General features: G+C 51.0%; 1 protein-coding gene across 19 annotated transcripts in view; it reads left to right on the top strand.

The window, feature by feature from the left end:
- TRERF1 (transcriptional regulating factor 1) overlaps positions 1–16,406 on the top strand; it is a 201,787-nt gene that overhangs the window by 167,201 nt on the left and 18,180 nt on the right. For 12 of the 19 annotated variants that reach the window (XM_013062255.2, XM_045071257.1, XM_013062245.2 and 9 more), the window contains 6 exons: positions 829–1,137; positions 4,480–4,870; positions 5,572–5,638; positions 7,047–7,186; positions 7,321–7,424; positions 8,893–8,968. In XM_013062255.2, coding sequence (XP_012917709.1) covers positions 829–1,137; positions 4,480–4,870; positions 5,572–5,638; positions 7,047–7,186; positions 7,321–7,424; positions 8,893–8,968 — 1,087 coding nt within the window. The remainder of the gene's footprint in view (positions 1–828; positions 1,138–4,479; positions 4,871–5,571; positions 5,639–7,046; positions 7,187–7,320; positions 7,425–8,892; positions 8,969–16,406) is intronic. The other 7 variants (XM_004739904.3, XM_045071259.1, XM_013062277.2 and 4 more) reach the window with 3 other exon arrangements.

The following is a 16,406-nucleotide window of genomic DNA, read 5'->3' as shown; positions in this document are numbered from 1 at the left end:
AATAAATTCTTGAGGGATCCGAGTCTCTCCACTATCTGAAAAAGACAGCAAAGAAAACACATAGAGGCAATATTATTTTTAACTTCTAAGTTAAAGACTTAGAAGACCAGTCTCTTGGGCCTTCCAGCATAGTAGCCGATGGCCAAGGAAAGCTAACGTGACCATTGGGCTCTCAGCCAGCACTTTCTACTCAGTGTTTGATTCTAGCAAAAGAAGGTCTTTAATTACCCTCAGGATTATCCAGGGAGGAAGGCTATCCATGTGGTGAACTATCCATGCAGTTTTAGAGTAAGATTAGAAATCAAAGAATTTCTCAAATTCTTTAGATATTGTTGATCTAAATTTAAGTCTATGGGATTAACTGTCTGTTTGCCAAAAGCCTGGATATCCCGGCTCACCCCATCTCCTGACCATTCCAGATAAAATAGCTTTGTCTTCCATTGGACAGATGAGTAAACTGAGGCCCATAGAATTCAGAGGTCCTACACAAAAGCCTATGTGTTCTGTTTTGTTTTATGCCTAATTCCCAGTCTACATCCTTTTCTTTAAAAGCAATGACAACAACAAAATTTTAATATGTTTTAATTATACAAGTGATAATGGTTGAGGAGCTTCTCTTAACATAGAAAATAGAGTGCATGGCCTTGTCCACTCCCAACTGGCCTCAATAAAGCCAAGAGACTCAGGGTTGCAGGAAGGAAACCACCCTGCCGTGGTTCTCCATCACCCACTTATGATGTCCTACAACATTTCAGGAAGAGCAGAGTGCGTCCCCAGTTTGGGAAGGCTGCTCTCAGCCCAGGATCAAAGCCTTTATTGTCTGTGTAGGAGGAAGGAGAGAAGGCCCTGCCGCCTCAGCCTCAGCCCCAGCCGCCACTGCCACCTCCGCCTCCGCCGCCACCGCAGCTCCCTCCCGAGGCAGAAAGCCTCACGCCTATGGTCATGCCCGTGTCTGTCCCTGTCAAGCTTCTCCCGCCCAAGCCAGGCTCTCAGGGCTTCGCCAACAGCATCGTTGCCGCCCCCTCCACCAGAGACAAGCCAGCCAGCTCGATGTCGGACGACGAGATGCCCGTGCTCGTGAGGATGACCCTCTCTCCCCCACACTCACCCCAAGGGGCTGCCCCCCACCCGCCTGCTGTGAGTTGCTGCTCTGCCCCCGCCCGCCTGGGGTGGGAACATCCCTTTGCTTTCTTGGAGATGGGGCAGCTCTTCCAATCACTGACCTGAGCTCTCAGACATGGCTTGGCCCTCAGTTTGAGCTCCCAATCCTGGCTGCCTTGGGAATCCCATCCTTGTCCACATTGCTTGCTACCCAGTGACCACCTCTACCAGGCTAACGGTCTGGATTAGATTCTAAGAGAGCTGAAGCTATTCCAAGGTGAAAACAAAGATGATAACTCAGCTGGTAATCACACAGTTATTAAAACATGGAAGTACTATCCCAGGTAATAAAGAGCTATTGCCTGGGGCCTGCAGGATCTCCAGACCTCCTCAGATCCAGAGGGAACCCCTGGCACAGCAAGCCTCCGTAGGATAGCCCTGCATCCGTTCTGGTGGTCAGCCTCAGCAGATGCTTCATATTTTCGGTATCCCACCTGCATCATTAGCCTTAGAGGACCTAATTCGCTATGGTTCCCAAAGTAATTCCACTGAGAGACACTCATCCCCCAATCTCAGGAAAGCAAAGAGATCTGTGTTTCTCACTCACTCTTACGTTCTCCTCCTCCTTCTCAAATTCTTCTGCTTCACCCAAGCAGCTTAGCTTGGCTCTGGGACAGAGATCTCTCTCTCTCCCTCTCTCTACCCCACCCTTCCCGTCTCCCTCTCTCCGTCTTTTTCTGTCTTCCTCCCTCTTCCCTCCTTCCCTCCCCTGGGGAGTCTGTAACCCATGCAGTTGACTACATTGGATTTGTTCCCTCTCCACAAAGTGGTGTGCTGGGTCACATTTGTCCTCGAAGAATAAGTGGCTGCTGGGATTCCAGGTGGTATGAGGGTGGGGTTGGGCCAAAACAGAGGGAGGGTGGAAAATTAAGAAAACTAGAAAAGTCCAGAAAGAACCTTCTTGGTTCTCTATGTAATATCAAGGCATCAGAAGAGGAGAGGCGGAGGGGGAACCTCTGGGAGTGAGCACGATTCTCAGAAGTCAGCAGGACTTGGGGGCCAGTAATAAGCAGAGAGATGAAATTTCAGAGCCAAGCTCCCTCTTTGCCCAGGGAAGTCCCTGATTTAGTGGGAGACCCACTGTTTCTACCGCTAGAGAATTCTCAGCTTGAAGCTGGAGACAGTATTGTTCCTTGTCACACAGGGGTCTAAACCCCAGGCAGCACCCCCTGCCCCAGTTTAAGACAGTTGGAGGGAAACCAGGGCACAGAAGAAACAGTAGTCCCCCATAGGGGGGCACCCCTGGGCAGTTAAAGTAACTAGGGACTGGGGAGACACAGGGAGTTTGGTAAGAATTTGGTCAGAAGACCACCATGAGCACAGTTTTGAGCAGGGTTTTAAAGGCAGGGATAAAGCTGGCTTTGTAGAAAAGAGAGACATTGTAGTAAGGAGATAAGCTGAACCAGAAGCCTGTAGCTGGGATTGGGAAAATACGGGCAAGATCCTGACACTTAAAGAAATTAAAATGTCTGGGGAGGAGCCCTGGCTTTCAGTCCCCACTCTGCTGCTGGCCCCCTGGGGATGCAGGCAACTGTGAGACCCTCTCCCTCAAAAAGCCTGGGTTTGGACTCATCAGTGGTTCTCCCTGCCCCGGGGGAGCTTTTAAAAACCTCTCCATGAGTGATCCCACCTCCAGAGTCTGAATAGCTTGGTAGAGGTAGAACCCTATAAATGATTCCTCTCAAGTGACATCCAGGCCTGGCATTCTGGGTGAATCCGCTGGCTCAGGGTCTCAGGGTCTTGCCTGGAGTTGAGAACTGGAGTAAAAGGACCAGAGGCTCAAGTAGAGGGAGCCCAAAAGGGACCTTGGACCTTGGGATCAGAGGTCTAGATGCCCACACAGGGTTGAAACCATGCCAGGTCAGCCTGTGCTCACATGGCCTCATCAGTTACCCCGGAACAGGGTATAAGGCTTCAGGATTGCTTCCCAGCTTGGGGGGCAGAGACACCCACTCCCCATTCTCCTCAGACCTCTCTTTCCGCCTCAGCCTCAGGTGGTAAGGAGCCCTCTGGTGGGGAGAGGAGGCGGGTTGTGGCACTCTGGCCTAAGGAGAACCCCCTGGGGGTGAGCTGGGAGCTCACAGAGGTGTCCCCTCTCCTTTCCCCACCCCTCAGCTTCCCTAGACTTCCCTCCTAGGGGTTGGGACAGCAGCCCAGAAGACAGGGAAGCTGAGGGAGAAAACAGGAGGGGCAGCAGCAGGAGCCCAGAGCTGAGGGAAGACTGGAGCAGGTCACATGGTTGGAGGCAACTGGTCACATGACCATGGCCTGCCCTTCCCATCACCCCCTGCTCCTCCTACTCGGTTGCCACCCTGGGCACAGGAATTGCCAGGAACTGCAGCTGTGACAGGCACTGGCCTGCAGGGCCTGGGAGGGTACCACAGACTGCCCAGAACTTTCTGCAGGTATCCCCACAGCCTCTCCCAACCGCACCTCGGCCTCCCCAGCCACACCCAGCCACACCCAGCGGGTTTCTCTGGGCTGATGCTGGCACACGCCCCAAGTCTGTTTCTGTTTGGCTTTGGCATGCCCTGCTTATCTATTTATGTGCACATGTTTACTTATTAGTATATATGTATCCATGTGGCAGATCCTCCTTCCAGACTGTGCTTGGGTCCGCTGCCATAAAGTAAACTAACACTGCTGACAGGAAGCTACCCAGGAGAGGGGCTTGCAGCAAATGAGCTACGGTCCTGGGAGCGGTGGTGAGGGGCGGGCGGCGGGGGGGCTTCGCCGGATCCGGTTTTAGGGGAGCACACGGAACAGGTCTGAAGATGGCTGTCCCTCAGCTCCAGAGTTACCTCAAAGGAGAGCCCAGTGCGGGTCACTGGCCCCCCTCTTCTGCTCCTCAGCCGCAGCCCAGCCTCCCTGAATATTCTGTCCCCTTCTCAGAACATGTGTTATCTGTCCCTGATGTCTGTCCCCTGGGAGCGGTGGGGAATTAAAGGACCCACTCGGCTGGATTCCACTCACCAGATGGGAATGCGGTGCTAAGCAATAGAGAATGTGAATTTATTCTTTCTTGCCCACCCACCTTTCCTACCATCCCCATCGCCTCCAGACGTGAGGGATTTCCTCCTGAATCCCAGTTTTCTCCCCCATCAAGCCCCCAAACTCGCCCTGTGGGAACTGGAGGAGGCTGTTTTTCAAGGCAAGGGATGCGGGGGGAGGGGGGAGCAGACAAGTGGTGGGGGGGGCCGAGGGGGGGCCCGGGGGGGGGATCCCCCGTTAGAACAGACGCTCCCCTTCCTTCAGCCTGTGGAAGTGGCCTGTGGGGAACGCCTGAGGATTCGAACCGGACCGTTCTTCCCGTTCTAGGAACTCCCCAAGAAACATCAGCCGGCCGTGGCCAAAGCCGAGGAGCCCCTCAAGAGCTTGCCGGACAAGAAAAAGTTCCGGCACCGGCCGGAGCCGCTGTTCATCCCGCCACCGCCCTCCTACACCGCCAACTCCGCCGCCGCCTCCTCGTACTCGGGCGCCACCCTGTACCAGAGCCAGCTGCGCTCCCCCCGCATCCTCGGGGACCACCTGCTGCTGGACCCCGCCCACGAGCTGCCCCCCTACACGCCCCCGCCCATGCTGAGCCCGGTGCGCCAGGGCTCGGGCCTCTTCAGCAACGTCCTCATCGCGGGCCACGGCCCCGGCGCGCACCCGCAGCTGCCCCTCACGCCCCTGACGCCCACGCCGCGGGTGCTGCTGTGCCGCTCCAGTGAGTCCCCGCGGGCCCTCCTCACGCGCCCGGCCCCACCCCGCCCCGGGGGCTCCCTTCCCACGCGGGGCTCCTGCACCGCACTCACTTCTGCTGGGGCTTGTCTCTACTGGGAGCGCGCTGGGCGAGGTGCCCGAAACACTTAGACTCCACGGGTGGTTCTCACCCTCGGGATCCCCAGTCTAGCGGGAGAGACCCCGGAGCTCTGGTTAATTACTGTCTCTTTGGCCTAAGTTGGAACAGTTCAAGTGCGCACGCGGTCCCTAAGCCGGTGCCACGGATCATCCTCGGAGACAGCCCCCCGCAATACATGTACTAAGCAGATAGACAAATAGGATTAGGTATTATTTGCAAGACTCCGCTTCTGCATCTTATGCACACGTTGTCTAAAGTTCAAGCATGGAGAGCCTCGGAGCCAGTATCTCTTTCTAGAGTAAGAATGGTTTCAGAGGAACGAACGAGGAGCTTAGTGGACCAGAATCGGGGCGATGGCTTCTCCTTGCCCTGTGCGAGAAATGAGTAATCCTAAACCATTTAGCACCACATGCCATCCAGTTCCTTGGAGACTACTGCGAGTAATTCTGGTGTGGGTTGAGTGGGAGGGGGGGTCCCATTGTGAGTGTTTAGGTCACTGCTCATTGGCTATAGTTTCTTCCGTTCCTTTTCCTGTTGACCACTGACCTCTGGGTTTTGTGCTTCAGACAGCATTGATGGCAGCAACGTGACAGTCACCCCAGGGCCTGGAGAGCAGACCATTGATGTTGAACCGTAAGGAAAGCCAATTTTGGTTGTTTTTTTGTTTGTTTGTTTTTGTTTTGTTTTGTGTAACAGAAGCCTCAGCTGGGGATGAGGAACTTTGAGAATTACCACCGAATGAGAAGTTAGAAAAATTATAAGATCATGGTATTTCTCAGTTTCTGGTGTTGCAAGGCTTTTGCCAAAGACTAAATGTATACTAAAGCATGAAGTCCTATATTCAGAGAACCTAGTGTCCCCATCTCCATCTGCATGGTTCGGGCCACATGCTTGCACATTCCCAGTGACATTGAGCTCTCTACAAGGCTCCATCCAAATGCCCTTGCTTCCCTGTCCCTTCCCTAAAATTCTTGACTGGTCCTCCAAATAGGCTTAGTGTGGGAGAGACTGGAGATATAATGGAAGAAAGGTGCTATTTTCTTTTTTCCTTCTTTTTTCTTTTGTTTGTTTATGTATTTTACTTAAAGAGAGGAAGCATGAGTAGGGGAGGGGCAAAGGGAGAAAAACTTTCAAGCAGACTCCCTGCTGAGTGAGTGAGGAGCCCGACCCCGGGCTCCATCCCAAAATCCTGAGATCACGACCTGGACCCAAACCCAGAGTTGGAGGCTCAACTGACTGAGCCACCCAGGAGACCCAGGGAAGGTGCTATTTTCATAGATAAGCGCAAAAAAGACCAGGTGGTAGAGTGGTGACAACATTGAGACAGCACCGTTTTTCAGTTGACATTGATGAAGTTAAACTTTCTAGGCTTTACTTTTTTTAAGATTTTATTTATTTATTTATTTGAGAGAGAGAGAGCAGGAGTGGGAGGAGGGGCAGAGGGAGAAGCTGGCTCCCTGCTGAGGAGGGAGCCTGATGAGGGGTTCCATTGCAAGACCCTGAGACCATGACATGAGCTTAAAGGCAGACATTTAACCGACTGAGCCACTCAGGCACCCCAACCTTTCTAGGCTTTAGTTAACCGACCTATTAAGTGGAAATAATTATCACTGCCTTGCTTACATCTCAGGTTTTTGTGAGATTCAGATGGCATAATTTATGTGAAAGTAGTCTGAAAGGGATAACAAATGTAATAAGCACATTATGCTTGTTCCGTTTATCCTGGTTAAATTGTGCCAGCGGCCATACCCTGGGCAGCTGTTGCCTTGCAATTAGCACCTATCCTGTCTGAGTTACAGTGAGCTATGATGCTCCGAGCAGACTTTCCCCCGCCCCTCCATGTAGCATCTCTCCCCAATCTTAAAGCTGTTCCTTCTCCCAGTGAAAAGGCCATCCCTGGAATCTTAGGATCACACTGTTGGGAAATGCCTCTGCATTCTTCTTGCAGAAGGAACTGGTTTCCTCCTTTTTCAAGTTTCTGACAGTTGCTCTTGACCTCAAATTGAAGGCCACACTGTTGTTTTCATTCTTGTCCTTAAAGACGCATCAACATTGGCTTGAGGTTCCAAGCAGAGATCCCAGAACTTCAGGATGTCTCTGCCTTGGCTCAGGACACACACAAGGCCACACTAGTATGGAAGCCCTGGCCAGAGCTGGAAAACCATGACCTCCAGCAAAGAGGTATTGGCATGTGGGAAGAACTGGGTGGGGAAGGCTTGATCCTCTCACAAGGGTCTCTGGCTTCAGGCTGGGTGTTGTTTGTCCTTGAGATTTGAGCTCTCTCTGATGCATTGGCTTCTTATTGTCCCCAACAGTGGAGAATCTCCTGAATTTGTGCTGTTCAAGTGCGTTGCCTGGTGGAGGGACCAATTCTGAATTTGCTTTGCACTCTCTTTTCGAGGCCAAAGGTGATGTGATGGTAAGGAATGGAGAAGAGAGACCATCAAAAAGAGAGAGAGAGAGACTTCACAGTTCATATTCCCCATGTCAGAATTTTGAAAAGTATTTTCCTGAAATTCTGTGTTGTCCCACATGCCATAAAACCAGTTTTTAAGATCATCACCAATCAACATGCCACCATGTTCCTTATCTCACTGAGTGGGTCTGGATTTAAGCCTGTAGGAGAAACCTGCAGCTGGACTTCTGTCTGTACGTCTATTCCTGAGTAATAATTATGTTCACACCTGTCTTGGGAAATTAGAATTTCTTTTCAGTAGTCTTATAATTCACATCAGAAACTGGGCCTCCAATGATAGAGGTAGAAAACCTTACTGAGACTAGACTTGGCCTGAAAGAGCCTATCCTACTCTGCTGACTGTTCTTCCCTGCTGTGGAAGTCCGCCAGTTTGATGTTCATAGAAGTTTATCTCCTACCCAAAATGAAGGGTTTGCTGTGTACCAACTGGGGTCATTCTTGCAGCTTTGGCACAGTCAGACCTTTGGTGTCATTCTCCCAGGATCCTAGCTGACCATTTACCTGCTTCACCTGGGCTCCTACCAGGGGCACTCAGTTACTCACATCAGTTTCCCCCTTAAGAAGTACATGGTTTTGGTACCAAATCTGGCCTCTTGTGTCCCAATACTACCTTCTCATGAGATTATTGATTCCTTTCATGGCTTTTCTAGGATGTTAAGAGAATGCTTCCTAATCCTTTAAGACAAGTATTGCAGAGAAGAAGCATTTCTCAAACTTCTAATGTGCACACAAATCACTTGGGGCATCTTGTTAAAATGTAAATTCTTACTCAACAGTTCTGGAGGTGGGGCCCAAGGTTCTGCGTTTCTAACCAGCTCCCGGTGGATGCCCATGCTGCTGGCCCATGGACCACACTTGAGAAGCGAGATTCTAAGCCTTGCTCTGCTCCTAACCCATCTACTGTTCCCATGTACAATTCCAGAGCCACCATTTTTTTTTTAAGTTGAACAGGCTGAAAGAGGCATATTTGAAAGTGTTCTTTACCTAGGCTCTCTGGAAAGACAGTGCATAGTACAGTTACTATTAACACAACTGTTTATGTTAATTGCAACAAAATGCATTTTTCTGCAAAACACCCACAAATCACCCACTCATTTACTTGGAGCCTTTCCCCAGAGATTGAGTCCCCATTCAGTGGAGATCCCACTGTCTCTCTGAGGCTGGGGCCTTCACCAGGGAAGGAGTGGGGTCTCCACTATTTTTCTCTGGCCACAGGCATGGGCAGGGGGAGGCGTTTAAGTGCCACATCCCATGGGGTGCCGGCCAGAAAGGAAGCCCGGTCTGGGTTTCCTTCCAGCACCCGGAACTCCTAGCTCTGTAGTGCTGACTCCTTTTCCCCGTTAGGTAATGCTCTTCCCGCAGCCCACAGACCGCTCACTGACTCTCCCTTTTCTCTCCCATGGGTCTGCAGGTTGCTCTGGAAATGCTGCTGCTGAGGAAGCCAGTCAGGTTAAAATGTCATCCGTTAGCAAATTACCACTATGCCGGTAGGTTGCCAGGAGCCTTGTGCCCCATTGCTTCCTGAGAGCAGGCTTTTTGCATGTTTGGTGGGGTTACTTTTTAATAATAGATCCACCAGTCCTGTCCTAATCTCCCCTTGTGAGCTCCAGGACTTCTGGGGCACAGCTGGTGGGGCAGTTGTGTCTGTTGGCTGGGTACTCTTGGGTGTTTGTATGGGTTCCCCTCACCCTAATGGACGTGCCAAGAGCTGGGTGACAGTGGCCGGTGCCTGCGTGTGTGGCAGTGAGACTGGTGCGTCGGCAGGAAGGCACCACCCAGGGGATGGCACAGAGACAACGCTCGGTGGCCCTCTCGGCTTTGGAATTAGTGGCCATGTGTTCAGATCTTGCCTGCACCCTTTGGCCTTCTGGAACCTTGGTCTCCTCACCCGTGAAACGGGGCTCCTCCTCCATCCTTTGCAGCACTTTGTGATGATCAGAGATAGTAGATGTAGCACAACGCATGGCATAGTCTAGTCACTATCATTTATTTATTGACTAATTACTTATTGAGTACTTGCTGCATACAAGAAACTGTGCTAAGTACTAAGATAAAACAGTGCCTATGACGGACGTAGGTGGAATCCTACCTCCTGCAGTCTTCAGTCTGAGGAGGAAGGAGTCACCAACCACAGATGACACTCAAGGCCAGAGAAGGACATCTACATATGTGTGTACTATACACACGCACATACATATATACGCATGCATATATATATATGTACACGTGTTACACACATAAACGTACACATACAGAATGTGTCCTGTGACGGTGTGGGTTAATGATGGCATCACCAGTAAGGGGGAAGAAGAAAACACCTTTGAGAATTGAATGTGGTAAGAATCATGGAAAGAGAAGGCGACAGGTCAGGGAGCCTGAAGTGACAAAAGGAAGTTGAAATCAACATTTTAATTGGTCAGCTCCATCCGTTCTGAGGGCTGTGCAAGCCTGCTGGAGAGGGGACTAAATCCTCCAATGAGGATTTGAAGGTTCCATTGGTGCCTTGGGCAGATCCTGCATAAGTAGGTGCTAAGTACTGAAGTGGGCTTGGGGACCTGGTTGGACCTTTCCTAGTCCTCAGTCCAGGCAGACAGATGTGGCCTAACGTGAGGGCTGCTCAGCAAATATGAGAGTGTTCTCCATGGGTGCCCCACTGGGCCCAGCGTCCTTTGCCACGCTAACTGTGGGTGGCATCACGGGCTGGAAAGGCCCAGAAGCCACTTACCTGAGCACAGACAGCCCTGGATGTCTGTCTATGGATCACTGTTAGCACATGGGCTGCTACCAGAAGTAGGCAAGCACAAAAGGGACACGGGGATAAGAAATCATTTAACTGGGGCCTAAGCCAACCAGTTTCTTACTATTGTCTCCATAACTTCCTGCTTGGTGTCTGCCCCGAGTACGGGTAGGAAGATGTGGGAGTTCTCCCTAATCTGCCGTGGAAACAATTCAGTCCTCTTAATTCCCAGTGTCATCTGCTGCCCATTAAACCCTGACAGGCTGTCCAGCCTACTGGAGCCTGTCTCAGGCTTCTTTGAAGAGTGGGCGAGACTGTTGATGACAGGGAGCTTCCCAGCCATCTGCTGTAGCTGCTTCACCCACGGGGGAACCAGGGTGGCCGGAGCCTCTGGGCTGGTCAGCTCCAGCTGTAAGCAACCTTGTCTGAGACCCAGACCCCCTCCATCCAGTTCTTCCCACTGTGCCAAGCAAGTATAACATTGTTTTATGTGTGTCATGACACAACATTTGGAAAGCTATATAGAAGCCACCCCTCCCCAAAGAAAACAGAACCAAAATGCTGTAATAATAATAAGGGTTCTGAAACTAAACTCTGCTAAAATTACCCATCTTTTAGGGTACCCAGCTAATTAGTTGCCCATCCTTGGCCTCCCTCCCCCATAAGCAGACCAGGAAGCACTCTTTTGCCTCCTGAAATTTTCAACCTTGGAGGCAGGAGAGGTGGAGCTGAGGTCTGAAAGGTTGGTATTCCACTAGCCCTGTGTCTCCAAGAAAAGGGTATTCACATATATCTGCCAGACGTCTCCCTTCTCCAGGAAGTGATCACAGACTGGGCCGTGGAGAATCTAGTAGAACTATGAGCAAAAAGGCCACAGGTCATGGGTCCCTAAAGTCTCCATAACTTTATAGTTCTCTTCCAGGCCCCAGAAGAGGCCCCAGAGTATATCCCCCTTATATGTCCTAATTACCAGCCACCACCTTCTTCCCTCAGTTTGGTTCAGGGTATCAGTGACTCACATCCCTGTGGCCCCATCCTGTCTTGGCCTTTGTGCCCTTTTTGGTTGCTCTCCAATAGGATTCTGTAAAGTCAGCATCACCAGGACACGGTCTTCTGGATCGCCTTAGGCTTTGGCTCTGTGGCTGTGACCAGTGTCACCCCACCCCCACTCTGTCCCTGGAGGCGAGGTAGAACATCTAAGGTTAGAGGCAGAGGCTACAAGTTTGGGGGGGAGACAGACGGAGACCCAGGCCTGTGTGAAAATCACTTCCCCTACTTTACTTAGGACATTGCCCCCCTCATCCCAAACAATTCAGTATGAAAAGAAAAAAGTGACCAGTGCTGGGGCCCAGGAAAGACACCAGTATGGGTGGGCATCTTGCCAAGGCCAGAGGAGCGCTGTACAAGATCCTTGGGAGGAAGGAACATGCCGTTGCATGGGCCTCCGGCATGCAAATCCACACCCAGGCACGCTGTCCAGCCTCTCAGCCCACCCCCCCCCGCCCATGTGTGGGTAGCACTTTGCAGAAGTTCCCCTGCTAGCAGTTGGGTTGGGTGGGGAAGGCCTGAACATGGGGGAGTCAGGGTGAGGAGGACGCCTGGTTGTGATTAAGGGGCTTCCTGCATCCCTGGGTTTTCCATCGAACTGATCATTCCTGCAGGTGGGTGCAGACACTGGCCTCATGCTTCCTGGCAAGGGTGCAACAAAGGCTACCATCCAGCTCCCACCACAGCCCAGGCTCTTCCCAAGTCCCAGACCCTGACCTCACTCTGGACTTGCAGGATTCCTGGAGGAAATCCCCAATCGGTTGGCGAAGGCCTGTTCTCTATCTTGGAAGCTGCCCAGTTTGATGAGCAGATAGGACTACATACTCAAGAGAATGCTTGGCGAGGAACACAGCTGTGATGGCATTTTCCAGGCTTTCTCAGCTCATGTCTCTGGCTGGAGAGTGGTCTCCTCAAGGGCAGGACCTGAGTCGTTGTAATTGGTCTCTGGCCTTGCCTGACACAATGCTGGTAAAGAAGGGCTCAGCGTCTGAGTTCGAGGTGTGGATTCAGATGGAGGCCTCCCTTCCTTCTGCCTCACGGGGATCTTTGGCAGCAGCCGATTTCACCCTCCACCCCCTAAAAAAGGATTCATCCTTTACCTACTGTGGAAAACCTTACGCAGAAATGAAGATCTGATTTAAAAACAGTCCCCCTTTCCCTGCAGTGAACAGGTCTTCCTTGTTCTGTGCAATAACAACACCATCACCAAAGTATTTTAAGTCTTGAGAGCAGGATGGAAGGGCCCTCTAAAAGATCCTGAGCCCAATTCTCTCACCGCTCCATGTCTCTTTTTAATTGCCTGTGTTAGCTATAGATGGCCCCAAATGTAGCCCTAGTCCAGAGCCTGTTTCCCAGCAACCAAAGCTCAGAACATTTTTCCTCTGGATACTGTTCCAGCACCAGTTTCCTCAGTTAATTAGGCCCTTTGTAATTAGCCTTAATCGGCTTGTTAGGGGCCCCTGCTGATAACAGCCCAATAGCCAGGAATCCCCAGGTAGGGCAAATGAGCGCAGGGGGAATGTCAGCCCACTAACCCTGTGTGCATGCTGAGTGGACAGCGGGGATCCTGGAGAGGAAGAAAGGGCAGAGCAAGGGGACTGTTAGAGGCAGCCCCCTGCCTCGGTTTTGTGTTTTATCCTGGACTTTGTCCAAGACACAGAATCCAGGAAGGGCTGGCTTAGAACCTTGTCTAAAAATGCAGAAAGCGCTCCTGTCCGACAGAGCCTCTGGGAATGAGATGCCTGAGTCTTGCCTTTATGGGATTACAGAAGGCATTTTGGGGGTCAGGGAGTGGAAGTCGGGGAGCCACCAGCAACCAGCAGCGGTGGGATTGTACTCCCACAGAACTAGGAACACCAGCACGACCAGTATTCTTCTCCAGTGCCGTTAATTCAGGTCAGCCGGGGACAGTGTGTATCCCCTAGCTGTGGGCTGACTTGGAATCTCCTTTCCAAGGGACCAGCAATAATTGTTGTGTACCTACCCACTTAGGACCAAATGGTGCTGTCTGTCAGAGAAGAGGAAACTGAGAGCCAGAGAAGTTGAGTACCTTTGCCTGAGGCCATAGGAGTAAGTGGCAGAACTGGATTTGCAGACTGGGGTCTCTTGACTAAAGTCACTGCTTTTCCTTTAAGATTGTATTCATTTATTTGACAGCACGCACAAGCAGGGGGGATGGTAGGCAGAGAGAGAGGGACAAGTAGGCTTCACCAAGCAGAGAGCCGATGTGGGGGCTCAATTCCAGGACCCCGAGATCATGGCCTGACCCAAAGTCAGCTGCCTAACCATCTGAACCACCCAGGCACCGCTGAAGTCACCCCTTTTTATCACAGCACAGTACCTTTATCTGGGAAAAGCACATTTGGGTGTTTCTAGATGCGGTCCTGGGAATTCTGTCCAGGAGCCCAGGGGTGGATTCTCAGCCCTGGGGGCACTCTTAATCAGGATGTCATGAAGATGGACCCCGCTCTAGTGTGAGCGAATGGATTTGCTGGTCTGGCCTTGCCTCTGCCTCTCACTTCATGGATGTCCTTGTTGGATAGACACACATACATGGTGCTGTCTTGTGCACTGAAGTGCACCCAGAGGACCACATAAGGCAGCCGTCTTTTACTCTGAGCACATGCTCCCTGCCCCGGGCCCTGCAAGCCCTCAGAGCAGGGAAGTGCAGCACACTTCTGATCCAGGCTAGAGGTACAGAACAAACACTCAGGTGGGGGAGACTGAAGACCCCATCACAGAGCAGCAGCCCTAAAAAAGTCACTGAGGAATCAGCAGGGGGGATGCCCTTCCCCCATGAGGCTTGGAGTCCCCCATGTCAGATGGTCCAGGAAGCTACTTCCCATTCAGTGGGGTTGCAACTGGCAAGCTCTTTGGAGGCATGAAGGGATATGCTGCTTAAAAATAGACCTGGGGGGGTGCCTGGGTGGCTCACTGGGTTAAAGCCTCTGTGTTTGGCTCAGGTCATGTTCCCAGGGTCCTGGGATCAAGTTCCTCATGGGGCTCTCTGCTCAGCAGGGAGCCTGCTTCCCTTCCTCTCTCTCTGCCTCTCTCTCTGCCTACTTGTGATCTCTGTCAAATAAATAAATAAAATCTTAAAAAAAATAATAGACCTGGGCTGTAATCACGTGATGATTCTTCTCCTGGCGTGGGGTGGAATCACCTGTGCCCACCGTAGAGATGGGTGCTGACCTGAGAAGGCTGCCTGGCCCTGTTAGTGTCTCATCCGGTCTGAGAGCCCCACTCTAACTTAGGAAATGTGTGCTCTGGCTGAGAGCAGACAGAATTCTCATTGATCTAGTCATCATCAGCAAGAGGTCCCCTGATTCCATATCTGAGATGCAACCCAGAGCTGTCTGGGCTCTGGACCTGCAGCGGGATAGCTTGACCAGGGCTTCAGCCAATGTGACATGTCCCCATAATGATCCTCTTCCATCATTACATGTCTGATTCCTCTTACCTCTGCTGTTTGGATGGCTACCTAAAGGAAATCACAGCTGCTCTTTGGTTATTCAACTGAAGAGTTGGTAATCCTTTCTGTCTCTCTCTTTCTACGTCTGCTCCTGAGCAAGAGGAATATGATTGCTGGAACTCCAAGGCCCTGAATATTAGACAGAATTTGAGGAACACTGATGGAACCATTCTAGAGACCCAAATCGCACTGACGTCCTCTGCTCATATCCATTCCAGCAAAACCTCTCTACTCCTCCTCTCTTCTCCTTCTTGTTGTGATGGCTGCACAGCCAGAGATGTCCCAGCCTCCAGAACCTGTGGAAGATGCTTCTTTCTGCTGAGGATTATTCGGAAGGCCACTCCCCTTCTGGAAATAAAGAGAAACTTGCAAACCAAAGAAATCAGGTGGTGGTGGCCCTGTGTTTTGGAGATCTGAGCCAGCCAACTCCACAGAACATATTCTGAGTCTGGAGCCAAAGCTCTTGGCTTGGGGACCCATCACTGGGTCACACGGAGAAGGTGTTTATTTGAGAAATCTGTTTCTATCACTGACTCACACATTCTCTCAAGGAGCCTGATTCACTGATTTTGGCTGAAACTTCCAATGGGAGACACAATTCAGGTTTCCTGTATTTTCATCTTCATCAGCCAGCCATAGCAAAGTGGAAATCCTGGGCTTACGCTGGTGAGGAGGGAAAGTACTACGGTTTGGGGGATTATAGCTCTGAGAAGTAGAAGAACGTCAAAGGTCCTGCCGTGTACCATCCAAAAAATTCAGAGATGTAGAGAACTCAAAAAGCCAGGAAAGTGAAGCAGAGTTTTCTGCGAACCAGCCACCAGGACTGAACCTTATCTAGAGCCTCCAGAAATAGGACCTATCTTAGAAATAAGCTTAATTTCTTAACAGGACCACCCTGTATGATGATCTGCATATCTTGCTTTCTTATTTATGGAGGGGAAACAAATGTGAAAATCAAGTTCAGCCACCAAAGCAGGTACACCAACCCAGCACTGTGGGGCCTTGTCCTCATTGGTCTTGCAGATCAAGGACTGGTCCTACCCACCTCTCCAGCCTCATCTGCTTTCTTTTTGCTGGGAGCTTGTAGTTAAACCATACTGGGTTACTGCTTCTCTGAACACCTCCATTTCATCTGTAAAATGGGTAACAGTAATGCCAGTCTTATGGGGTTATCAGTACAGCCTAATGATTAATACCTCTGAAGTACTTAGAAAGCGGAATAGTAAGCACCTAGAAATGCTAGGGGTTTTGTCATTTGTTTTCCTAGCACGGTGTCTTGCGTGTAGTAGACATCTAATACCTGTTGATTGAGTGAATGAATGAATGGAGTGAATGAATGCATCATCTCACTCTTTGCTCTTACTTTTGCCTCAAACACGTTTCCTCCCCAGAATTCCCTTCCATCTCCTCCATGCCTGAACTGTTTCTGCGTGTCCTTTAAAACTCAGCTCAGGTGTTTTCTCTACCGGGAAGCCTGACCCTAACCTGAGCGTGAGGCTCACCTTGAACACCGTGGCCTGCTGGTGTGTCTCTCCCCACTAGATGGTGAGCATCTTGATGGTGGAGACTGCTGAATCTACCTTTAGCTACATTTTGCTGGGCACTCCCTGTTTTCCAGTTACTAAGCTAAGCACTTGTGGTGTCTTATCTTCTTTAACCTTCGCAGAGA

The sequence above is a fragment of the Mustela putorius genome, unplaced genomic scaffold, assembly GCF_011764305.1.
Source record: "Mustela putorius furo isolate JIRA1106 unplaced genomic scaffold, ASM1176430v1.1 tig00003983_pilon_pilon_pilon, whole genome shotgun sequence".
NCBI lineage: Eukaryota > Metazoa > Chordata > Mammalia > Carnivora > Mustelidae > Mustela > Mustela putorius.
The sequence above is the reverse complement of the archived record's forward strand: the minus strand, read 5'-3'. Positions and strand labels throughout refer to the sequence as shown.